A 26,331-nucleotide genomic window follows, 5' to 3' on the forward strand; every position below is an offset into this window, starting at 1 on the left:
TTTTTTTTTGGTCCCCAGGATTGAACTTAGGGGCACTTCTACCACTGAGCCACATCCCCAGCCCTGTTTTGTATTTTATTCAGAAACAGGGTCTCACTGTGTTGCTTAGTGCCTCACTAAATTGCTGAGGCTGGCTTTGAACTCAAAATCCTCCTGCCTCAACTTCCTGAGCCACTGGGATTACAGTTGTATGCCACCGCACCCGGCTGAGATGCTATTTTTTTTCCCATCAGATCAGTAGAATAGGAGTGTTAGACAGTGTGCTCTGACAATGAGACTGTTGAGGGAGCGGCACTTTCACACATGGCTTGTGGGTATTTGAAAATGGTACAATCTCTGTGGAGGGGACTTTGGCAATACAGAGAAAATTCCATATATGAATTTTCCTTTTGATCCAGCAAATACTTCTAGGAATCTCTTTTACAAATACATTGGCAAAGGCTATGGTTGTGGCTCAGTGACAGAGCGCTTGCCTAGCACATGTGAAGCACTGGGTTCGATCCTCAGCACCACATAAAAATAAACAAATAAAATAAAGGTATTGTGTCCAACTACAACTAAAAAATTAAAAATTAAAAAAAAATGAAAAGGGATAGGGATGTAGCTCAATGGTAAAGCACCCCTGGGTTCAATCCCTAGTACCAAAAAGAAAAAAAAAGAAAGAAATAAGAATGTCTACATATACACATATCTAGGTATTATTTATTTGCTTTTATCAAAAATCAAAAGAAGAATAAAATGAAAGCTAATAAAAATAAATACCATTAAGAGATAGCATTTTAACAAGAGATAGACACAGAGATGAAAGCTAGATTTCTCTGAATATGTTTTGTTTTGTGAATTTAATTTGGGAACTATGTAAATCTTAAATGAGGAGAAAGCAGCCCTAAAAAGCAAATGCAAAAGAAACAGATGAACCCAACTATATATTAATGATGAATTAAACTCAGCAAAATTATTTCAGATGGCAAAACCAAAGTAATTTGTCTATGCATATAGTGGGATACAGAGGACCGAAGGCAAAAACAACTACAAAGAAACCTTAATTGTTTTTTTTTTAATTTTTTTTTTTAAAGAGAGAGGGAGGGAGGGAGGGGGAGAGAGAGAGAGAGAGAATTTTTAATATTTATTTTTCAGTTTTCGGCGGACACAACATCTTTGTTTGTATGTGGTGCTGAGGATCGAACCCAGGCCGCACACTTGCCAGGCAAGCGCGCTACCACTTGAGCCACATCCCCAGCCCCACCTTAATTGTTTTTAATAAAGAAGTGTGAGTAATAATACTGATATTCTGAAACTATCATATATTTTCTACAGGTATATGTTAGGATAAAGCAATTAAGTAATTATCATAATGTCACTAGAAACAGGGATATCAGCTTAAGAAAAAGATACAATTATAAAATCAAAAAATGTTAAGTCAGTCAGGTGCAGTGGCACACACCTGTAATCCCTGGAGTGGCTCGGAGATTAAGGCAGGAGGATCTTGAGTTCAAAGCCAGCCTCAGCAAAAGCGAGGCACTGGGCAACTCAGTGAGACCCTGTCTCTTGAGTAAAATTCAAAATAGGGCTAGGTATGTGGCTCAGTGGTCAAGTACCCCTGAGTTTAATCCTGGTACCAAAAAAAAAAAAAAGTTTAAGTAAACTTGAATTTTATGCTGTGAATTATATCTTAATAAAGCTATTTAAAAGTACAAATCTTATTAAACTTAAATTTGAATTGAGAATACCAATATAAATGGTTTTGGTTTTTTCCCAGTTTGGTCCATCTGGAAAACAATGACTAACCCATAGCAGTATGAGAATTCCTTAGCCACACAGGTGGTGGTCTCTCAATACCATTTCTAGCTCTTTGGGAAAATGACTGATTCCAGGTTGGGGCAAGAAATGTACCAGGTAAGCTTATAGCATCTTTTCAAGTATTAGAGCATGACCAAAGGATCAAGGAGACAAGGTGAAAAGGCTTCACTGGCCAAAGACCAAATACTCTGAACATCAAGAAGAATAACAAGACTAGAGTAGAGCTCAGTGGTAGAGCACTTGCACAAGGCTATAGATTTGATCCTCAGCACTACAAAAAAATAAATAAATAATAATAATAATAATGATAACGATCACAATAGATTGGCATATATCAAATATGTTAAAATGTATACTTTTTTTTTTTTTTTTTTTTTTAGGGCTTGAACTCAGGGACACTCAACCCCTGAGCCACATCCCCAGCCCTTTTATGTATTTAATTTAGAATTAGGATCTTACTGAGTTAGCATCTCACTTTTGCTGAGGCCGGCTTTGAATTTGTGATCCTCCTGTCTTAACCTCCTGAGCTGCTGGGATTATAGGCGTGTGCCACCACCACGCCCAACCAAAATGTTCAATGATTAAAAGGGAAAAGAAATTATCATCATCTTTGGAGAATGCTAAAGAATCAGTTCGTTGTCCTGAAAATTGGTAAATAAAAGGAAAAAATCAAGCATTTATCTCAAAATCTTTTTTGGATGACCAGTTCTTTAGGATAACCAAGCAGCTGAGAGAAAGGTCATAGAAATTTATGAAAGTTTACACAAATATCCTAGCATCTCCTAAAGCAGGGTGCATGTAGGCAGCTTCAGTGGCTGCTAAAGGCTTTCCGTGCAAAGGGGCTGGAATTTTATGAGCTCCAGCCTGGAATGCTGTAACCCAGTGACAGTCTTAACACCACAGGGAAGCAACCATGTGTTTCACAAAAACTGTCTATTATATGTCTTCTTGCCAAAAGATTGCACTCGACTCTTACTAGCTCTAACTCTAACCACCAGTATGCAGAATGCAGGGGATGAGGAATGTGTTCAACATCTGAATGCAATTGGGAAAATGTGGGTTAGAGTGGGGAACCCTATAGAACAACCTGTTTTCTTCACCAACAAGTTATAAGGAAAAAGAAGAAAGGAGGAAACCTATGGATTTAAGAGATATAGAAATCAGCTAAATACTGTGTGTGGACTCTGCTTCCATTCTGATCTAATCAAACCAACTGTTAGAAAAGCAACAGCAATACCAACAAACACTAATGGTGCATTAGAAGAAATCTGAAAACTGGATATTTGTTGATATTAACAAATTATAGTTAATTTTTTTAGATGTGATAATCCTTTTAAGAGTAATTATTAGGTGTGGTTGGTCTTTAAGGTATCTGTCTTTTAAAAATTAATGCTAGAATATTTTATGAATGATATCACATAATAAACCACCAGTATACAGAGTGCAGTGGGATTTTTAAACTAATACATAGAAAGTGGGTGGGATATAAGAGAAACAAAATAGACCATCATTAATAGTTGCTGAATCAGGGCAGTAGGTCCATGGGGAGTTCACTGTACTGTTTTTTTCTATTTTTGATATGTGAAATTTTTCCTAATAGAAAGCTTTAAAAATAGGCCTGAGGGGCTGTGGTTGTGGATCAGTGGTAGAGCGCTCGCCTACCATGTGTGAGGCACTGGGTTCAATCCTCAGCACCACATAAATAAATCAATAAAGGCATAATGTCCGTCCACAACTAAAAAATATTTTTAAAAAATAGACCTGATTTGCAGCTCAATGGTAGAGCACTTGCCCTTAGCACTGAAGTTGGGGTTTAGGGAGAGATTTAAAATATATATACATAGGAAGGAAAAAGAGTGCCCTTTGCAGAGGAGTATACCCAAATAGCAGAAGGAAATGGCAGAGAAGGGCTGACCCAGTCTTTCAAGGGATATAAAAAAGAGGCTACAAAATAAGCGCTTAAAACATGAAGTCCTGACAAAAGAATGAGGTGAAGTGGCCAGTGTCTCAAAACAGGTCATAAAAGGAATAGTTTACACACTAAGGGCAGAGGTTCTCGGGGCGTTATTAGTCCTATTTAATGCTTTTTCCATGATCAGTCCCTGAACTTGTTTTGGCTATTACTAATGTGGCAATTCCTGCTCTGGGGCAACATTTTCATTTATCCATCCTTTACATGTCAATTTTTAGGGTTGATACATATCGCATTTCCAGCAGCTTATAGTTTTTGTTGTTTGATACAGTCTTTATATTAGGAGAACATCAGGCTACAAAGTGATGGGAACAGAAAATATGTGTGAATGTATACCAAGGTTGCTTCTGTGTTATAGGGTTATAGATGTCTCTGTGTGTGCGCGCGCGCGCATGCGCGTTTACCTGTGGTTTTTCAAAAATAACACACATTATAGGTTACCAAAAAATAAGATTTTTTTAATATAATTTTTTTAGTTGTTGATGAACCTTTATTTTATTTATTTATATGTAGTGCTAAGAATCGAGCCAGTGGGCTGGGGATGTGGCTCAAGCGGTAGCGCGCTTGCCTGGCATGCATGCAGCCTGGGTTCGATTCTCAGCACCACATACAAACAAAGATGTTATGTCCGCCAAATACTAAAAATATATATATATATATTAAAAATTCTCTCTCTCTCCCCCTCTCTCTCACTCTCTTTAAAAAAAAATTTAAAAAAAAAAAAAAAAGAATCGAGCCAGTGCCTCACGCATTCTATATAGCCACCTTACCACTGAGCTACAAGATTTTTTTTGCATAATATACTTGCCAATAATCTTTGAAAAAAGGGGAGTGGATAAGAAAGGGGAAAAAAATATGCCAAAATCATTTGGTTAGATCTTAGGAGATTCTGTTAGCATAAGACATCCAGTACACATTGGGAAGCAGATAAAATCCTATCCAAGCTTGACTCAGAAACTTTACAAAAATTTTATAAGCTCAGTCCTGACACAAAAGGAGCAATTCTTGATGCAGGGATATCAAGGGACTTTGTTCCCTTTGATATCACTCACAACCTGGCCAGGATCCTCAGTGCCTCTGGTGAAACCTCAAGCATATTAATTTACTTAGATCTTGTGTACTAGGCACAGGAAATAAGCGTTGTCCTCATACACAAGGGAATTGCACTCACTCAGTTGCTGGCACCCAGGAGTCTAAAGGAAAGCCATTCTCAGCTTGAGGAGCTATGGAGTGTTGACATCTCTTAGCAATAAGCAGTGGGGGAGGGAGCAGGACTGAACATTTTCCTCCTCTTTCAAGTTCATGTCAAAGTTTCTAATAAATAAGACCTGAGTAATCACTGATCCTGTTCCTCCTGGGACATGGGTATCATGGTGGTAGTGATGATGGGGATAAGAAATAGATGCTTATGTTAGGAGAGGCAGATTCTAGTTTTGGGGCTTCCTGTTATTCAACAGGCTGATTCAGGTTGAGTTAGAGTAAGGGCAGAACCACTAAGACCTAGGCTTAGTCAGAAAGGCCCTAAGTAGCCCCCACAGCAAGACTGTCAGCACACAGTAAGTCACTGGAATTGGCCATCATCTGGGCTGGAGTGCCCAAGTTAGAGTCCATGTACAGTGCAGTTCTCCAAGCATCTTGAAAGAGGTTGACTTCTCCTGTGCCTTTACCTCTGTGCCTCATTTCCCTTTGCATCTCTGCAGACCTCATCCCATCTTCCCAAGATTGCAGCCTGCCCTGCCCAAGAACAGTGACATTTGATTTCTCTCTCCTCTCTCACCCTACCCCTCCTATTTCTCCTCTAGGCCAAAATGAACCTCTCCCCTTAAACTTGGAGCTCTTTCCTTCTCTCCATCAAAAAATGTACTCCAGGGGTTGGGGGTTTAGCTCAGTGGCAGAGTACTTGTTTAGCATGAGCAAGGCCTTGGGTTTAATCCTTGACCCTTAAAAAAAAAAAAAAATTCATTTCTGTCCCTTCTAATCTGAAAACTCACCTATCAGCCCTGCATCCTAATCACAGGACTTTGCTTTTTCTGTTTCCTACCAAACTTCTATCTCTTATAACTTTTACCCTGCTTTGCTTTCTTCTTCACCCTGGGTGGTCTACCTCCCAGAATCTTCTCTAAAATTCTTGTCTCCTTGCGCTGGCTGTACTTTTGGATATTTTTCTGCTGACTGGACAGCCTCTTATCCCCATGTTCCCAGACTGCAGGAACAGAGTGGGCAGCAGTGACTGTAGATGGATGCGTGGATAACCTTCCAGGGAGCTTCCAGCTCTGAGACATTAAGCTCACTCAGCAAATCTGGTCCCTCCACTCCTACAGCTGGCCAAATAAAGACTGATCAGGCCTGCTCCCTCAGACTCAGGCTCCACTCAACAAGATCAGCAGCTACCTAGTGAATAGGCTGGGGTGGGGCAGGTATGCTGGAATGTGGACAGTGGCTTCCCACAGGCCCATCTCCAAGACTGATGCACGGAAGAGCCAACCAGTGCTCCAGCCTATTGCATTTTTGTGATCCTCAAAGCCCTGTTGTATTCCAGGTTCTCCAAGCCAGCACCCATGTTCCTGGATGACTCCTTTCGCAAGTGGGCTAGGATTCGGGAGTTTGTGCCGCCTTTTGGGATTAAAGGTCAAGGTATGTTGGGAACCCTGACCTACACTAACATCTCATTCCCTAACTGTCTGCCTATACTTCAGGACAGCACTATAGCCTCAGAAATCCCGCTCTCAGCGGCACCTTGTTTCCTCCTTCCTTTTCTCATACTTCTTTAATGGAATATTTACAGAACCTGCCGCTTTACCAGGGGCTGGGTCTATAACAGTGACATAGATGGATACCATTCCTCTCCTCAAATAATTCTAGTTTAATGGAAATACAGGTACTCAGAATGCAGGACAGAAGGGCTCTGCCAGGGGGAAACACAAGATACGGTGAGATCACAGAAGAGAGTTGCCAGACATTATATAGAATACTAGATGTGATGGGCAAACCAGAGGCCACCCCCCAGAAACATCCATGCCTCATGTCCTCCACCCTGACCTAGATTCCCTTCCAACTATTCTTGTTCTGTCTGTGGCTAACCTTTCCCCCCATGCTCTCAGAAACTACCCCCTCCATCAACTTAGGGACCTCCCCACACCTTTTCCCTCCTAATAAGACTTCCCACCCTTAATGGTTTAACACTTCTGCTTCTGAGTTGAGTTCCTGTGCTGTTTTGTGGTCTGGTGGGAAAGAGCTGGGCTTAAAGTCAGACACATCAGATCTCCATACTACCTCTTTACAAGCTGTGACCTTGGACCACTACTTAGCCAGTCTATGCTTTAGTTTCTTCATCAGCTAAATGGAAAGTATCGTACTATTGTATAGATTGTGGTCAGAATTAAAACAGCTGTTATAGGGGTGGTATCATTTGGCCAGGAAACTCAAGAATGTCTAAGTCCTCTATTCAGCCATCCCACCCAAAAAGAAGACAGTGACCAGCAAGAATGCTGACAAACTGACACTTTGATTTTAAGCTTCCAAGGGCATGGAGCCATGCGAGGAACTCCTTCCTTCTGGATGCACATAGCCAAGCAGCCTGCTCTTTTCTCCTAAATCCACACTTCTAGACTGATCATACAGCTATAAAGACCAGGGAAGACCAATACAGAACCACTAGCCAGCAGCAAGAGAGCAGCTGTGCTTATGAGTGCCCTTTCTATAAAGAATCCCTCCTAGAGGGGCTGAGGTTGAGGCTCAGTGGTAGAGCACTCCCCTAGCATGTGTGAAGCCCTAGGTTCGATCCTCAGCACCACATATAAATGAATAAATAAAATAATAAAGGTATTGTGTCCAACTACAACATACATATATATGGGTTTTTGTTTGTTTGTTTGTTTTTAAGAATCCCTCCTAGAAAACCAGGCCCATCCACATCTTAACCTTGCTTGGCCAGTTAGTGGTGTGCCATCACACTCAGATGCAACATATTTAGAAGACCGTTTAAAATATGTTGATTTTGGTCAGGTGTGGTTGCACACACCTATAAAATCAGAAGTTCAAGGGCACCCATAGCAATTTAGCAAGATGCTACCTCAAAATAAAGAACTGGAGATGTAGCTCAGTGGGTAACATACCCTGGGTTCAATCCCCAATACCAAAAGAAAAAATATACGTGTGTATAGATAGATAGATAGATATTGCATGTTTTAAGCTTTACATATGCATATCATTATATATACATTTGTGTGTGTGTATATTCTTCAAACCAGTTTCTTTGCTAATTTTTTAATACCTTTATTTTACTTATTTATTTTTATGTGGTGCTAAGGATTGAACCCAGGGCCTTGCACGTGCTAGGCGAGTGCTCTACTGCTGAGCCACAACCCCAGCCCCTCTTTGCTAATTTTTTTAGCTTTATTTCCATGGATACCTATTGCTCTAGGTCATTGATTTGTTTATTTTATTTTATTTATTTATTTTGACTACTCTGTAATGTTTCGTGTACCACATGTGATATTTTCCTTTGGACATTTAGGTTGCTACCAATGTTTTGCTATTACAGTTTTGCAGTAAACATGCTTGTATAAATATGTTTTTCAGTTTTGTGCCACTTAGAGTAGAGTTGCAAGAACCTAGTCTATGCATACCTATATCCTTATTTGGTATTTTTAAGGCGATTTCCTTTGTGGCCAACACCCAATTTATCTTTAGATTTTTATGTACATTAGTTTCTATCTTTCTGACAACTCTATATGGTAGGAATTACCATCTTCATTTTAGAGATGAGGAAACGAAAGCTTAAAGAGTTAAGAGCTCTGTGATCTGACTTTTTTATGTAGCAGAGTTCAGAAGGAGAGCAGAAACCATTGTCAGAAACAAAGAGGCCAAGAAGATGAGATCTGAGTAGTTGTCACAGGATCTAAGAGCACAGAGATCCCGGGTGTCCTTGTGGAGAGCAGCCTGAGCAGAGTGCGGGTGGGCAGGTGCCAGGCTGCAGAGAGTAAAGAGGTTAAAGAAAGGCCACCTGACAAAGAGCAGGGTTGGAGATTGGCAGTGTGAGAGGGAGGAAGCGAGGAAAAGGCAGTACCAGAAACAAGCAAGTGTCTTCCTGGTTGTGCTCCTCATCATTGCTTTTCTCATTTGTTCCTGGAGTCTACTTGGTGGGGCACAGAGGTAAGCACATCATGGTCTCTGACTCTGGGTAGGGACTTCCATTTCTGGAGGAGACTGAGATGCTTCAGCTTCCAGGCGAGGCCCTGGCCTAGGAACACACGTCCTGGGCCTGACTACAGAGTCTCAAAGTCCAGTGAGTCTCCAAGGAGGGTGAAGAAGTCCTGGGAAGAACTTGCATGCTAGGGTTAGAGGACTGGCTCCTGGTGGAGATATTTCTGCCTGTCTCCCTGCCTCTGTCTCCTTTTTCAGGGAGAAAGTTGTAGTGACCTGGCCCAACATAGCTTCCTCTCCCCACCCCTGCCTTCACTGTGACCCCAGGAACTTGTGCTTTCCAATAGGGTCATTAGCAAGCATTTTATGGGAACGTAAATGACCCTCTAATAACTCCTACCTTTGTCCACAGACAATCTGATCAAAGCCATCTTGTCAGTCACCAAAGAGTATCGCCTGACTCCTGCCTTGGACAGGTGAGCCCCTTGCTGTCCAGTCTGCTGGCCCCAAATGCCTGGAAAATGCCAGGTGTTGAAGTCCAGCTGGCCTTCCTGGACATGGCCAGATTCTCCAGCATATCTGCACATGTGACCTACAGTAGTACACACACTGGTGTGGGTGGAGCAGGTAAGTGGATGCACTGCACTGGACTTGAATCCCTGGGAACCGTCAGCCTCTCAGACAAGACTCTGAATCCGCAAGCATCAGGTTTGAGGTTTAGACCTGAACATACTGGGGTCATAATCAGCCTGGTCCATGAGATTGAGGGGTGGTAGGGGCAAGGCTCATGTCCAGGAGGCAGTGATGGCTATGAAGCTAACAGATCCTGGAGCAGGGAAGCTCCAGGATCAGAGGTGGCAGAAACAGAATGAGTAGACTCTCTGGTGGCTACTGGGAGCCTGAGTGCTTCTGAGTTAAAAATAAGCCAAGCCCTGAGTCCTGGGGCCCCGAGTCCTAGACTCCTGTCCTTGTTTTCTAGTTCCCTGTCCTTGTTTTTCTTTATCCTGGACCCTCTAGATGCCTAAAACACCCTCCAGCCCTTGGAAACCTTTACCCAGAATGCTATCTTACCACGCACTCTTCATCTCTGAGTCAAGTCCCCAAGCCCCCTATACCTGTTTCCCTCAGGATATTGGAGAGTCCCAGAGGCCAGCTTCCCACAGTATGATTTTGGACTCTTAGAAATACTGCCAGGAGGCTGGGGCTGTAGCTCAGTAGAGCACTTACCTAGCACATGTGAGGCAATGGGTTCAATTCTCAGCACCACATAAAAGTAAATAAATAAAATAAAGGTACTGTGTTCATCTATAACTAAAATAATAAAATAATTTTTTTAAAAAAGAAAGAAATACTGCCAAGACCCCTTTTGTCTTCCTCTATCCCAATGTGGTTCTGGCAGATGGTATAGGTCAAGGGCCAAAGAGACAGAAGGAAAGAGGTCTGGGAGACAGCTCTCCACAGGCCTCCACCTCTTTCTCCTCAGCCTCCGCTGCCGTCGCTGCATCATTGTGGGCAATGGAGGTGTCCTTGCCAACAAGTCTCTGGGATCACGAATTGATGACTATGACATCGTAGTCAGGTAAGCTCCCCACACCAGTGTCATGGGCACCTGAGTGACCTGGCCCAAACCCCAGTCCCTGAGCCCACTGAGAACTCTCTGTCCATCTGATCACTTGGGCTTGAGGTCAACAGAAGCCTCAAGAATGCTTGGTTGGAGGGTTTTGAAATAGACAACTAGGTGACACCAGATGTGAACTCCCTATTCTCTGCACCTGGGTTATAAGGGGGTCACAGCGCTTCCCCAAACATAGGCCCAAGGCAGGCTCTGATTGAGCCTATTCTCTGTAGACTGAACTCAGCACCAGTGAAGGGCTTCGAAAAGGACGTGGGCAGCAAAACAACATTGCGCATCACCTACCCTGAGGGCGCCATGCAGCGACCTGAACAGTATGAGCGTGACTCTCTCTTTGTCCTCGCTGGCTTCAAGTGGCAGGACTTCAAGTGGTTGAAGTACATCGTCTACAAGGAGAGAGTGGTGAGCTCCCCAGCACCAGTTCCTTCCCCCTTACCCTAGGCCTGGCCCTGGATCCCCCAGTTTCCAAGTCAGTCCCTCCCCTGAACCCCATGAAACATAAGCAGGAGTCTTCAAAATAAGCATCAATGACCCAAGGCTGAAAGATAATAAATGCAACCAAAAGGCAGAGGCCAGGAGGTGACAGGGTCCCAGACCAGGCTCCTGGCACTGAAATGCCTGTTGCTTGCTCCTTGCCTCCAGATTCCTAGGGCAAACCATTTCCCAGCCTTCTCTGGCCAGACCCCAACAGCCTCCAGGGGCCTTCCCTTGGCCTTAGGTCCCCAACGAAGGAAAGCTGTCATCTCTAAGGCCACAGGCCCTGTATTAATCCCATCTTTACATTCTCCTGCCCTGGCCCTGCAGCTTCCTCCCTGATCTCCACTTTTCTCATGAGTTCTCTCTGACTCTGGTCTTCTGGGTCTTGCCCTCTTTCTCAAGGAAGGGAGGAAGGCTTGATGTGGGCCCTGGTACCATTCTTCAGGAACAGCAGGCCTCTCAATTTGAGGGTTCCATCTCCCAGAACCATTAGTCCAGGTCTGCTTCCCCTGACCTATAGCTGGGTCCCTATCCTGCCATTGAGTCTGGTTCTAGTCTTTGGGTATGAACAGATTCTGTACTCACTATTCTGGGCAGGCAAGGTCTGCACCCATTTCTTTAAAGAGCTCATGTGGCAGAGTAGGGTCAGAGTAGACCACCCACTGAGTTCTCTCCTGAGACCTCTGTTTCCCAGCTTTGGGCCTACAGGAACACCTGCCAATTTGTTCTGGGTCCATCCCCACTCTCCTCCCCTCCAGCTGTCACCAGCAACCCGAGGGGAGGGGTGCTACAGACCACAGGCCATTCATCTTCTGATACTTAAACCTCTTACCAGAGATTGATGACAAATGGCCCTCTGCCTACACTAAGACGCTAGTTGTTCTTTCTGGAGGTTTAGAGGAGAGTTGGGGGTGGGAACAGCTAAACCTGCCTGTGGGGGTCTCAGTGCAATTTGGTTTAACTCCACAGCCCTTTCCCAAGCAAGGCCAAATGCAGGCAGTGTCAAGTAGGTAGCAAGCAAGAGAGAAGACAGAAGTCAGGTCCAGAAATTCAGGTAGGTGGGCCAGTGGGGAAGGGAGCCCATCTCAAAACCAGGCTGAATAAGGCTGCTGGGCTCTACTATGTCCAATCCAACTTCCCAAAGGGAAGGAAAGAGCCAGGCAACAGTGACCATTAGCCTTCAGCCAGCCTGGCTTCAAGCAGCCCATATCTGCACAGACCAGGCAGAGAATGGCGGCTGAGGGAGTAACCCCTCTGTTATCAGAATCCTAGAGCCCACATTAGTGTCCCTAGAGCTAATTGGTAGACACTTTCAAGGGAAATATGGGTGAAAACTGGGTCTGCCTTGGTGAACCCTAGGAGTTCTAGGGGCTGCTTTCTCAGGCCTCTTGCCCATCTCCCTTTCCCCTCCTACCATGTCCATTTTCTCCCCACAAACACATGTCATAGCCCCAGGCCTCCCTCAAGGCTGGAGCTCCCAAAGGACAGAGCCCCGACCCCACTGGTTTTTATCCCTCAGTGCCCAGGCACCATAAATTATATGGGCTCAATCTAGAATTGGCTTGAACACCAGTCCTGCTTCCTGATGGGCATACTGGGAAAAGCCTGGCAGTCCAAACAAGTCAGGGCCAGCCAGGTAGGTGTTGCTACTTGTTCCTTCCAAGAGCATCATGGCCAGTCAAGTCAAGGATCTTATAGTTCATCCAAGGGAAAAAGGAAAGAAGGAAACAAGGAAGCCAGCTAGAGTCGGAGGAAGCAGGTAGCGGGGCCTCACTGCTCCCTGAAAACTGAGGAGCTTTCCACCTGACTTGGCCTTGGCAGCAGGAGGTCAAGGTCCTAGAGAAGTGGGGTGAGCAGTAGAGTGCTGAGGCCCCTGCTCAGCCTGTCCTGGCCATGCATCAGGAATCCTGGGCCAGCCTCGTGTGGGTGAGAACTCCTTCCCAGAGTGGGTGGGCATGAGTGGGAAGGAGACAGAGGTGACATTAAGGAGTCCTCTGCAGTACCAGAGTCACAGGTGGTTTGGGCCTAGAGTGAGCCGCCAGAGGAATGCCCATGGTCTCACCTCTCCCAGCACCTGGAGTTGGCCTGCCTGGGCCCAGTATTACCCAGAGGCCTCTGTAGTGCCCTTTTCCAGCCCAAGGGTCTTCCATGACCTCTCCATGCTCTACTCCCATGTCTCTGGCCTCTGAGACCCAGGTAATGTGAGCCAGGCTGCTTCTCCAGGCCACTCATGCCTGGTGCCTTGCCATAGGGCCCAGCCATAGTCTTGTTCTGCTATTGCAGCAATGGGTCCTGGCCATGCAGCTTCTAGCTACTGGTGAATTCTACAACTGTCAAGAGCCTTACCTGCAGAGTTATGGCAAGAGGCAGCTCCACAATAGTGGGAGCCAGAGCCTGGCTGGGCAGGGCTGGAACAGGTATTAGACCTCAGTTACAGCTGTTGCCCACTGCTTGCTATATAAGCAGTAACTTAACAGCGGGTACCTTTCAAGTACCCAGGAGTCCTGATGTGGAATGGGAAGGGAGAAGATATGGGAAAGGAAGGCCATACCAGGCTACCTTTGCACAAGATTGGCCAAACTTTCTTATCACATGGGAGCTTTCCTCTTCACCATATGTAGCCATTTGGTTCCCTGATTCACTGGGCAGTAGCACAAATAACTCCAACAAGTTACCAAAAGATCTCCCCAGTCCTAGGAACCTTGGCCAAGCCAGCAAGCAGGTATAGAAGTTCCTAGTAAGCCTTGTGTACTCAGGATAGTACCAGTTGATGGTTGAGTAGGGAAGCTGAGGCTAAAAGGCGGGGGATGTGGAGGTGCTGCCCTATATGAACCCTAATGGGAAGGGGCAGCTTTTTGAGGAACACTTAAGATATCTGCAGCCATCCCCCTTGCACTCATGCATTTGCCAGGCATTAGTGAGGTGTGTTGGCATTGCACTAGCCCCGGGGGATCCAGACAGAATAAATTCAACACTGTTTTCAACTCAGAGTTGCTTACAATCTAGAGGAAGAGACAGTTTTAAAACTAGAGTCACCGTGCAATGTGGTAGGTACCGTGAGGGGGACATTCCTAAAGCAACCCTTGGGGCAGGCAGGGAGAGACAGAAAGCCTCCTTGAGGAGGTACTACTGAGCTGGACCCTAAAGGAAAAGTTAGGAACAATTAGGTGAAAGGTGTTACAAGCAAGAGGAACAGCATGTGCAGAGGCCCACAGAGACAGCACTCCATTCAGGGCACAGCCCGGCCGTGTGTCAGAGTGCTGCTGAATGTCTCAGTTGCTGTGGCCTGTGCATTAGGAGGAGGCTCCTAGTGCTGGACAAAGGCTGGAGACACCCCATCTGCTGTCCAGATGAAGGGCCCATCCAGCACTGGGCCAGGTCAGTGTGCATGTGGTTCTAGCCCTGCAGGGAGAAGGGAGAGGAAAAGGGCTGGGGATTGGCACCTGAACATACTGGACTAAGCTGGACCTTCTAGCCGTAGTTTACTCCCTGGGTTGGGAGGGAGGAAAGGAAAGATCTCAGAGGCCAGCTGTGGCCCCACATTCATGCTCAGGGGGACTAGGTCCCTGAAAGAAACAACATGTTTTAAGAAGGTCAAATGGTTTAGGCTGTATAGTTATATAGACTTTGGTTTAAATTTAGACTATGTCCTTTATTACCTGGATTACCTTATATTTCCTGCCCCCTTAGATTTAGTCTCAACTATACAACAGTAATGGTACTGCCCATCTTTTACAGTTATTTTAAAAATTAAATAAGATGAAATTGAGAAGCACCTAGTACAGAGACTGTAGTAAGTTCTCAGCCTAAGGCACATATTGATGTTATTTGCTATTTTTTGTTATTGGTAGTGGTGTTACTATTAGAAAAGCTCTGTTGCATGGGGACACAAAGCCTTTTTCTGTCCACACTGTAGGGCCTAAGCTGGGTGGTGACCTGAAAGCAGGGATCAGAGGCCAGACGTAGAGGAGGAGGAGACAGGAGCCTCCTTGGAGAATGGCAGCAGGTATGCGCTAGCAGTCTGAGAAATTCACAGGGCAAACAAAGTCACCAGATCCCTGAATGTGAGGCCTTACTGGACCAGGTCCAAGCTGGGGATTAGATGCCCAACTGCACCTGAGCCTTTCCTTTGTTCAGACCTAAAAGAACTCTGCCCAGAAGGATCCCAGCCTGGGCACCACCTAACCTGAGGAGACTTGGGACAGGGCCTACACTGTGGCCCCAAAGGCAGAGCCAGAAACCATAGGCTCCACTCCCTGCCTCCTGGTGTACCATTTCCTTTGCAGCCATCTCCAGTGGCTATAGCCATTTCTTCCCTGCGAGGGCCCAGAGGACTTCATGCTTCCTCCTCATACTGCCTCCTGGCCATTGCTCCTCCACCTCAGGAATGGGGCTCGTGTCAACACCACCCACCATCTGCACCTTTCATCACTGCCATCTGTGACCATCTGGTTACTGTGTCTCATAATAATTATTATTGTCATTCTCTTCTTTTACTCCCTCACTTCCTTCTCCTGTCCCCTTTTTTGCTTTTTTTCCTCTCTTCCTCTGTCATTCTGTCATCAACATCAGAGCTGTCATTTATTAAGCTCTTCCATTTCCCAGCTTTCCTTACAGTAATAGGCATAATTATCCCCATGAGAGAGATGGAAGCACAGAGAGGTTGAGTTGCTTACTTAAGGTCACACATCTAATTAAGTAGCAGAGCCAAATTTAAACTCAAATCTGACTGCTCCAGGGATCTTCCTAAGAAGTAAATCTGACCTGACTACATACCTTGCTGCTTAGAGTCCTTCATGGCTCAGCTCCTATCTGCCATGGCCTGAGAGAACGCTGAGAGCTACTGTTTACTGTGCCTCTCTACGTGCCAGGCCCTGGGCTACGTGTGTGTGTGTGTGTGTGTGTGTGTGTGTGTTATCTCAGCCCGCCATCTAACAACCCCGGGAGACAGGTACTGAGTCCTAGTAAGTGGCAGAGCCACATTTTGGACCACTTTCACCAACTGCACTGTAACACTTCTCCTTTAGTCAGTGATTCTTTCTTTCAAATCCAAATCTACCACCAAAGTCATGTGAAATCCCATGTCCCACTCGACAGTTTCCTCACCCCCACCACCCCCTCCCTGCATCCAGTCAGTCTAGTCACCAGGAGAGAGAAATAACTTAGAGCTGAGGTTGTAACCCATGATGGTACCTTGCTGGTACCTTGGGGCCACTTCTGCCCTGTGTCTTATGTCTGGTTGTTGGTCTTCTCACAGCTCTGCCTTCATCATCTTCAGCTTAGCCATGCCTCCTCTCTTCCTTCTGTCCAGCCCTACCCCAAGCAAACCTCACATCCAGCTGCAGAGGGAAAGTAAAGGTGCCATTAGTCAAAACCTGTGACTTCCCATCTCCATTCTACACATCCTTGCATCTGGCCCTCCTTTCCTCTTCCACTGTCCATCCAGGGTCCATTTTCTCCTAAGCCTTCACCTCTCCTCTCCCCTCATCAGGAGCTATCTTTCTTCACTTGTTTCTTTCTCACCTCTTTATTGAGCCTCCTCTCACATCTATAAATTTGTTCAAGTCTCTCTCACCTTGAAAATAAAAGCCCTCGAGCTCATGTTCACCTCTCTCCCTCTCTCCTTTCTCCTCCTGACCTGGTATCCCCATGTTTTGGGGTTTGTTTTGTTTTTCCTCCTTCTGTTTCTCAGCCCCTCCAGCCTAGTTTCCAAACCCATCCCTGTACCAGCAGTGACTTTCTGATCCTAAATCCAGCGGATACAACCTCTGCCCTCTCATTAAGGAACCACTTTCTTGGCAGATATCCAGGGCGTATTTACTATGTACCAGGCATAGTGCTAGGTTCTGGGGACAGTTCTTTGTTCTTACAAGCCTGTGGCCCCAACCCTGGAAGCCTCCTTGATTCCCCCATCTTCTTTGCCCTGACTGCAATCAGTCAGTCTCCAGATCCATGCCTCTTCTACACCTACTTGCTTAGACTAGTTCAGCAGCTTCCTATTTCCCTGACCCTTATCAGGTTTCCCTCCAATACATTCTCCACTTCTTTATTCACTAGTCCTGCAAAGTGTACATTTGACTGATTTGTTCTCTCTCTTCGTGATTGCCCCTTGTCTAGGTACCAGCAGCATTAATATCACCTGGAAACTTTTTAGGGGAGGAGCCCACCCTAGAATTTCTGAATAAGAAACTGGGAATGAGCCCAGCAGTCTGTTTTAACAAACCCTCCCAGTGACTTGGATATAAGCTCAAGGGGAAGAACCATTGGCCTGCAGGATAAAATTAAAAAATCCATAGCACAGCACTCCAAGAGCTAGCTTCTTCCAGTGCCCCCTTGTCCTTGCCACTCTCTCTTTTTTTTTTTTTTTTAGTACCAGGGATTGAACTCTGGGGCACTCGACCACTGAGCACATCCTCAGCCCTATTTTGAATTTTATTTAGAGACAGGGTCTCACTGAGTTGCTTAGCGCCATGCTTTTGCTGAGGCTAGTTTTGAACTCGCGATTCTCTTGTGTCAGCCTCCCGAGTCGCTGGGATTACAGATGAGTGCCACTCAGCCCAGCTGTCCTCACCACTTTGCACCCAGCAATGCATTCCACTCTGGCAGTACCACAGTGTGAATCCTATTTCAAGGCCTGACCCCTTCCCAGGGCTGCGTTAGATGCTCCTCTGGGGGGCCAAGAACAGTCTTGTTTTATCTCCTTAAGCCCAGCACCTCCAGCAAAGTGTTTCAAAGTGAATAAATAAATTTGGAAACTGAGGCCCAGAGCAAGGGAGAGTCAGAATTCTGACCCCAGACCTGCGGCTCCCAGTCAGGGAGGGCTCTTTCCCCACAACTAGGCTCCCCTGCTCTCATTACCACTGGAGATGATTCTTTTGGATTCGGAAACTTGCATCCTCTAGCTCTCTTCTTGCCTCTTCTGGAAATATCTTTCCCCTTCACCATGTTTGATCTTCTCTCTGCAGTTCCGAGATCATTCTTCTTGATAAAGAAATGAAAACTAAACAGTCCCTGGCACTCTGCCTCTTTGTCTAACAGCATCACAAAGTCCGCCCCAGGCCGATGCCTCTTTTTGTTCTTTGCTTTTTCCAAATATAGCTTTCAAAAGGTTTTTTGACCCTCTCCTCATAGCATACAACAAAATCCAATGGACTAAAATGTAAAATCGAAAAATACAACTAAAGACAATTTTGAGGAAAATAAAATAGAAATCAAATCTCAGGAGGGAAAGAAATCTTTTTAAAGCACAGAGTGCTAAAAAAAAATCCAGTTTGATAACATGCTGATTTAAACTAACAAACCCAAGGACTAATACACAACTTTGAAAAGTAGATTTAGAAAATATGACAAAGGGTTATTATTATGAGGTGGACAAGAAAACACTGGAACCCCAGCAGCTTACAGACAGGAGATGCATATTTCAAATAATGTGTTTAAATTACACTACAGGATACTAGCAAGAGTACTCTCAAAGGCGCTATCAAAGGCTACTGGTCATAGTATCAACAGGGACAAGGTTTTTGGAAGGGAAACTATACTTGGGACCAAGAGCCATCTCCTAAAGGAAGGGGAAATGTGCAAACAGATTTTTATTATGGTATTATTTACATTAGCTATGTTAGCTTTTCATCATTGTGGCAAGACCTGAGAAAATCAACTTAAAGATTTATTTTGGCTCATAGTTTCAGAGGTTTCAGTCTATGGTGGGCTGGCTCCATTGCTTTGGGCCTGAGGCAAGGCAGACCATCGTCATAGAAGAGAATAGCAGAGGAAAACTGCTCACCTTATGGTGGCTGGGAAGCAAAGAGAAGAAACGACCAGAGGAAAGATATATTCCCCAAGGACATGCCCCAAGGACCCACCCCCTTCAACCAGGTTCCACCACCTTCCAGGAGTCCATTCAGTTATTGGAATAATCTGCTGATGTGGTCAGAGTGGACATGATACAATCACTTCTCCAAAACCCTATCTCTGAATGGTGCAGCATTAGAGTCCAAGCCCTCAACCTGTGAGCCTTTGGGTGATAATCCAGATCCAGACCATAACAGTAGCCAAAAACGAACATGATCTAAGGAGTTTGTAATATAAATTATGGTTCCACCACTGGATGGGTGAAGCAGAAGCACAGGGACCTGCAGAGGGTGTGGGCACCTGGACCAGCCATCATGGCTGCTCTCCCCATTTCTCTGTGGGAAAAGCAGTGGACACAGCGCCAGATTCAGCGTTTGGTACTGAAATGAAGCTCTAACTCTGCCACAGCCACCTGTTATACTACTGTCAGAATTGGGTGGGACAGGCTAACGTCTGACTCTCCATTCTTATCTGCAGTGCCAGTCATCTTCTGAGAAGTGAGATTGAGTGCAGTGAACATTGCCAGCCCACTGGGCAGAATGCCCAGTCACAGGGCCGGGAGTAACTGTGTCAAGGAGAGGTACAGGGCCTGAACAAGGGTACAGATGCCACCCTGGTCAAGAGGGTCTGGTCACCTCATCCCTTGACCTCCAGGGTACTTAAGTAAGCCTCAGGCCTTAAGGAGTCTACTTGCTTCAACCCCTTGTAGAAGTTGGCCATATGAATGTGAGTATTTCAGGCACAGAAAACACCATTGACAAAGCGTGTGATGTATTTAGTGAATTAAAAATAACTCAAGCTGGGCAAGTGGCACATGCCTATAATCCCAGTGGCTCAGGAAGCAGAGGCAGGAGGATCACAAGTTCAAAGACAGCTTCAGCAACTTAGTGAGGCCCTAATTAACTCAGTAAGACCCTGTCTCTAAATAAAATGCAAAAAAGTGCTGGAAATGTGTCTCAGTGGTTAAGTGCCCCTGGATTCACTCCCCAGTACCAAAAAATTAAAAAAATATGTTTATTATTTTGTTTATTTATTTTATTGTGGTGCTGAGAAGCAAGGGGGAGGAGATGATTTTAAAAGTCATTATTCTAATAATTCAGTATAATAGATGTGGCATGGGTAGTACTACCATTAGACCTGGGCGGGAGGCATCTGTCCCAGCTGCACTCTGACCCTCCTCCATCACAGCCTTTGCTATAGAGAGAAGAAGCACATATGAGGCCAAGAAGAAACTCCCCACCCCAGGCCCATGCACTGGTATAAGACCATTACCAGGTCCTAGTGACTTCCATATTCCTTTTTCTAATAGTATCAAGTACAGTTCCATCCTCCTGAGGACAGAATCCAAATCCATGCTCACCCCTAAGTCCCAGGAGGGCTATAACAGCTTTACAACTTGATTTATCACTTCCAAATTTTAGACATGTAGCATGTCTAAGTTCATTTGTAATTTTGTCCCTGACCCCCCAAATGTTAAGGGTGGACCTGCATAGACAGGGTGGCAGAGACTGAAATGACACTGGGTACACAGAGATTGGAGGGTCTGGTAAACCACAGTCACATCAGGAAACTTGTACTTTATCTTGATGACAAATAATAGCAGAAGCTGAGAAGATCTGACTTTGAGCCAAAACATTTATGCATGACTTTTTGTGCCATGACAAAAACACTATAAGCAGGAACTCGGGGCTGGGATTGTAGCTCAGTGGGAGAGCACTTGCCTAGTATGTGTAAGGCCCTGGGTTCGATCCTCAGCACCACAATAAAATAAATAAACAAAATAAAGCATTGTGTCCATCTACAATTAAAAAATATTTTTTTAAAAAAGCAGGAACTCATTATTATCTTTATTCTCTAGATGAGGATAATGAGACCTAGAAAGCTTAGAGAACCTATCCCTTGGCAGAGTAAGTAGTTTGGGTATCAGGGTTCAAACCCAAGACCTTCACTTTTAGCTGTCAACACAAGCTGTTTCAGAGGACAGCAGGATCCGCTGAAGATTTTAAACCTGAAAGTATCAAGATCAGACTCAGGAAGTGAATGGATTGAAAATAGGCAAGGTGTAGCTGTTAGAGTGACTCTATGAGAGTTGGTGTCCTGTCCCAGGCAGTAGCAGCAGGGAGCAGGAGTAGACACATCTGCCCTACTCTTGGCTGCAGAAAGGCAGCCCATGGAAATCTTAACCCCCAGACCTCTGCCTTCAGGGGGCAGGGAAACTGCATCCACCTTCCTGGCGGGAAGGTGCTTTCTTCCCAGATCTCTTCCCCCTTGCTTCTGGCTGTTCTGACAAGAGCAGAACAGGTTGCATCAGCAGGAGCTCCACAGGCAGGAGCTCCACAGACAGGAGCTGGGCCCAGACTTGACTGTGGCAGGCACATTCCTGGAGGAGGAGGGATTCAGCAAGGAATGTAGCCCACAGCTGGCCTCAAGGAGAGGTACAGCATTGACTGGCCTGAGAGGCCTCCCTGAATTGTGTCCCATGAGGCAGAGAAATGTACTTGAGAGGCCACAGCCAAATTTGAACCTTGCAAGTACAGGCTTCATGGGATAGGACTGTGCTGGTGGCAGACCTGGCAATGTCACCAGCAACAAGCAGGCCTCCAGCACCCAATATCTACCTGCAGAAGCCAGAGGAGAAATCTGGTTTCCTACTCAAGAACCAGGATGTGCACAGGTGTGGAGGAGTGCTGGCCTTTTTTGTGGTAGCTGACATTGCCAGCCACACCCTGCCCTTGAATCTCTTGGCTTCTGCAATACTCAGTCATAATAAGTAAGATTTATTAAGCTTTCACTGTATACCAGTCACTGTGCCAGATGCTGTAAAACACAGCATCTCATTTAATCCTCTCAGCTCTTTGGGAAGTAGGTCTTGTCATCCCTGTTTTATGCAAGAGGAACTTGAGGCTTAAGGAGATGACGTGATGTGCCCCAGGTCACAGAGATGTGGAATCGGGTGTGAGCCCCAGTTTTCCACACTGAAGAGCCTGTGCAGTTGCCTGCAGAAGGCCATGTGTCAGTGCTGGGGTACTTTTTGTTTGTTTGTTTGTTGTTTTGAGAAAATGAGTCATAGATTTTTTTGTTTGTTTTTAGGAGAGATGTATGAGGTTTGGTTAGTACCCAATATTTTTATGGCCAAGAGGAACAAATAAATGTACAAATCACATCTTGGTCTTACTATTCCTCCTTTCCCTGAGATTCCTGAGGAAGCTTTTCTACCTCAGGACCGTGACTGATGGGAAGGAAGAGAAGAAGCACTCAAGTGTGTCAGGTCCCTGTTCTCTAATGGGGGTCCCTGGGGCTCCAGCCCTAAGCACATGACTCCTTCCCCCAGGATCCCAACACCATCCTCAGCCAGTGCTGACTTCCAGCCCCAGGGTGCTATGAACTACAAAGCATGGGCATGTAGCGGGCAGGGGCAGAGAGGGGTCAGGCTTCCAGGAGACAAGCCTGGCCTCAGTTTACCCACTGTTGCAGAGAAGCAGTGAGTCGGGAGGAGCTGTGTGTGTGTGTGTGTGTGTGTGTGTGTGTGTGTAAGAGACTTCTCACTTACTACCAGGAAATACAACACACTTGATATCCTCAAATCTAAGCAGTCAAATTAGTCATTTCTCCTCCCGTAAATATTAAAGGTGGAAAGAGAGGCTGTAGCTTGCCCTTCCCCACTGAAGCTTTTTTCAGATTCTTAAAGGGATTTGAGATAATAAGGTAATTTCTTACAGTTTTGCATAGTGATTAAATATGGGGCTTTAGCCCATGGGAAAGTCCAAGAGGACTGTGTCGGGGAGGGTGCCACGTCATGAAAAGAACTGGGTTCTAGAGTTGAATTCAGCTCAGATTCTCATCAGCTATGAATGTGTGTCCTGGCAAATCCCATCCAGAAAATAGGTCACCAAGAAGCCCCTGACTCACTGTAGAGCTCTCATAAGGCAAAAGGAAGGTCTCATTTATCTTTAGTTTCAAACCCCAGACTTCCTGAAGTGGGAACAGCAATGATATAAATGGTGTGGCAGAAAGAACAGCCATTCTGGAGCCAGAACTCTCAGATTTGAATCTGGGCTCAGCTACTTGGAGGCTGTGTGACCTTGAACATGTTGCTTCATTTGTACCTGTGAAGCGGATGAAAGGTGAAGAGATTTCTGCTAAACCAGCCTCTAGTCTCACACCCCCAGTGTGCCCGCTCCTGGATCTCATGCCCTTCTGAATTACCCCTATGCTTTCTCCTTCCTCCTCTTTGGTGTGTGTGTGGGTAGGGGATGGGGCAAGCACAGACAGGAGCTCCAGGTGGGAACTGTTGGGGCCTCCAGGGACAGGGATATGCTACACTTGACTTGGGCTGACACCTGTTGTTCCTGCCAGTACGGAGCTGTCCCACCCCTGGGGCGCCCAGAGTTCTACCTACAGTCTTGTCATTTCTCCACCTCCCTATTCCTGCTGGGTCCTGCTATCCCTCCTTTTTCCTCCCTTACACACCCTCTCCCAGAGACAGAAGGGACATGGGAGCTACATGAACTGGCATCTGTTCATTCAGTCTGATGGGCCAAGGCTGAGAAGTTTGCCCCACAGGCCTCTCCTCTGAGCTGATCTGACTCATGGAGGACAGAAAGTATCTGTCAGAGGAAAGAAATGTGCTACAGAAGTGGGAGACAGGAGGAGGGAATGGCTGGAGCAGCTGTCCACTGAAGGGGCAGCCACAGAAGAGGCCAGCAGGGGCCGCTGGCTGCTGTGACTACCCTATCTCATTTCACCACTCTCTCTTGCCCAGGTAGGCTGGATCCTGGGCTACAGAAATTAATCAGACTGGGAGCCCTGCCCTGTGGCGCAGGGTCACAGCACACCACTGATGTGTGCTTACCCTGAACTATATCACTTAATTCCCACAGCAGCTCACAAGGTAAACACTGATAGTGCCCCTGCGTACCCACAAGGAAACCATGTGTCACTTGCCTGGGATCCACACAGCAAGTGCCCAGAGCTGCAGCTGAACACCAGGACTGCAGGTCTATATTTTATCACCTCTTGAAGGTTAGAGGTCAGTTCTACCATGTGATGCAGGGGGTCAGGAAAGAGTTGAGGGAGAGGATGGAAGAGAGTAGGGTGGGTCATGTGGGAGAGGTGGGAAGGTGAAAGATATAGGGAGCAGCAGAAGCCCTGAGGCAAGAATTAGCTAGGGATGGTTCAGAGAGGCTTAGACTGAAACCAGGGGCAGACAGGGCTTCCTGTGGGCAGAGTTATGTGATCCCATTTGTAATTAGATCACTTGAGCAGAGTGGAAGGAGTTCAGGAGGTAGTCCACTTTGGGGACTCATTCAGTATGTGTTGAAAAGAGAATGGAATTCAACAGTTACTTATTGCGTACCATTTATGTTCCCATCACTCTACTGGGGTATTTTTCTAGTCGGAAGACTGAGCAGTGATTACAACAGTGCAGATGGGAGAAAGACGAGACCTGAACCTGAGGTGGGAGCAGTGGCTTTGGGAGCAGGGCAGGGAACAGTGAGATTCTAAGATGATAGAACTAGAGACCAATAGACAGATGTGTCAGAGAGTGGGGGAGAATCTGAAGTTGGTTCCCAGGTTTCTGGTCTGGGAGGTAGAAGGACAGCAGAGGAAAGGGGGATACAGGAGGAGGAATAGATTTGAGGACATGAGACAATTCAGATGTCCAACAACAGAAGGCTGGTTACGTAAGTTGTGTACATCTGTGTAACAAAATAATTTTAATGTCTGTGACATTCCATGATATAGGTGTATCAACAAAACCGCTTAACTTTTGTTAAGAGTTTTTTCTTGATTTTTCACTTTTATAAATGACACTATAATAAACTGACTTTTTCAAAGGTCTTCACCATTCCCATCTTAGAAGGGCAATTTGGGGGTCATCTTCAAAACCTTTGAAGCCTTTGATATGATACATGTTGTCAGATTGCTTTTTATGGAAAGGCTGTGCCAAACTTTACTCCTGTGGCAGCATAGGAGAGTTGGGCCTCAGCGTCCGACCACTCATGCTGTGAAACCTGTATAGATGCACATATACATGCGTGCATAGACATTTAGTGGGTCAAAAATTATCCCGTTATTTTAATGTGCATTTCCTCATCACTACTGAGTCAATTTTTTTCATGTTTATTAACTTTTTTGTATCTTTTAATCCATTTTTGTGGGATCTTATTGAATTTTCATGAGTTTTTAAAATACAATTTTTTTATTATTTGTGACAAATCTTTTCCCACTTTTTGTCTTCCTCTTAATTTTCAACTTTGCTTGCTTATTTGTATGTTTGTTTTTGCAGTGCTGGGGATGGAACCCAGGGCTCAGTCATGCTAGGCAAATGTTCTACCACTAAGCCACATCCCCAGACTACTTATTGTATTTTTGATGTACCAAAGCACTTGAAATATATGAAGTTCAAATCTTTTCTTCTTTATTGCATTAATGTTTGGAAAGTTCAGTGCTAATGTATACATCTGGTTTTTCTTTTTCTTTGTTTTTTTTTTAAATTTTTGTTTATTTTTTAACAGCCTTTTTTTTTAGTTGTAAATGGATACAATATCTTTATTGATTTTTGTGTGGTGCTGAGGAGCGAACTCAGTGCTTCATGCATGCAAGTTAAGCACTCTACCACTGAGCTACAACTCCAACCCTCTTTGCTTTTTTTTTTAATATTTATTTTTTAGTTTTGGGTGGACACAATATCTTTATATTTATATGATATTGAGGATCGAACCCAGTACCTCATGTATACCAGGCGAGCACTCTACCAATGAGCCGCAACCCCAGCCCTTTTTTTTGCTTTTTTAACATTTAGTTATTTTGTGTATGATGTGAGAGAAGAGAAGGTAAATTAATCTTTTTCCCAAATGCAAATCTTTGCATATCACTTGTTCCACAGATGGTGGCACTTCCTTTATCAAAACCTATGCATGGGCTGGGGCTGGGGCTCGTGGTAATGTGCTTACCTAGCATGCATGAGGCACTGGGTTCGATTCTCAGTACCACATACAAATAAATAAAATAAAAAGGTTCATCAACAACTAAAAAATATTAAAAAAAAAAAACCTGTACATGTGTTGATGCTGTTCTGTTCAGTAATCTGTGTCTTGATTCTTATACGTATGATAGTGTTGTAACATGAACAAATCCATAATATACCCTAATACCTCATTTATAAATGGTGAGAAGCATTACTTTTCCCTTTTAATTCTCTTGGATAGGTTTTTAGAATCCTTTGGGTAAATTTCCAAAACCCTTTTGAGATTGTTCTTAGAATTGTGTTCAGCCTGTGTCTGGGAGGAGCCGGCCTCCTGTTGGTGGTGTTCAGCCTTCCCTCCAGGAATGCGGTTTGTCTCCCTTTCTTTCAAGTCAACCATTTATGTCTCAATAAAGGATCATAGTTTTCTTTCTATAATTCTCTCAGATTTCTGAGATTTACCACTCAGTTTTTGATTTTTTTGTT

At 45.0% G+C, this 26,331-nt stretch overlaps 1 protein-coding gene and 1 long non-coding RNA gene across 5 annotated transcripts in view; one reads left to right on the forward strand and one right to left on the reverse strand.

Moving 5' to 3' along the window:
- The window catches only part of St3gal3 (ST3 beta-galactoside alpha-2,3-sialyltransferase 3), a 193,473-nt gene that overhangs the window by 159,756 nt on the left and 7,386 nt on the right, over positions 1 to 26,331 (forward strand). For both annotated transcript variants that reach the window (XM_027937363.3, XM_027937365.3), the window contains 4 exons: positions 6,312 to 6,406; positions 9,330 to 9,393; positions 10,401 to 10,496; positions 10,766 to 10,952. In XM_027937363.3, coding sequence (XP_027793164.1) covers positions 6,312 to 6,406; positions 9,330 to 9,393; positions 10,401 to 10,496; positions 10,766 to 10,952 — 442 coding nt within the window. The remainder of the gene's footprint in view (positions 1 to 6,311; positions 6,407 to 9,329; positions 9,394 to 10,400; positions 10,497 to 10,765; positions 10,953 to 26,331) is intronic.
- Positions 1 to 26,331, reverse strand: part of LOC114094279 (uncharacterized) — a 46,238-nt gene that overhangs the window by 11,436 nt on the left and 8,471 nt on the right. For all 3 annotated transcript variants that reach the window (XR_003583002.2, XR_003583001.2, XR_003583000.2), the window contains exons 3-4: positions 16,221 to 16,366; positions 10,836 to 10,936 (exon numbers count right to left, since the gene is read on the reverse strand). This is a non-coding gene — a long non-coding RNA (uncharacterized lncRNA). The remainder of the gene's footprint in view (positions 1 to 10,835; positions 10,937 to 16,220; positions 16,367 to 26,331) is intronic.

The sequence above is a fragment of the Marmota flaviventris genome, chromosome 10, assembly GCF_047511675.1.
Source record: "Marmota flaviventris isolate mMarFla1 chromosome 10, mMarFla1.hap1, whole genome shotgun sequence".
Classification (NCBI taxonomy): domain Eukaryota; kingdom Metazoa; phylum Chordata; class Mammalia; order Rodentia; family Sciuridae; genus Marmota; species Marmota flaviventris.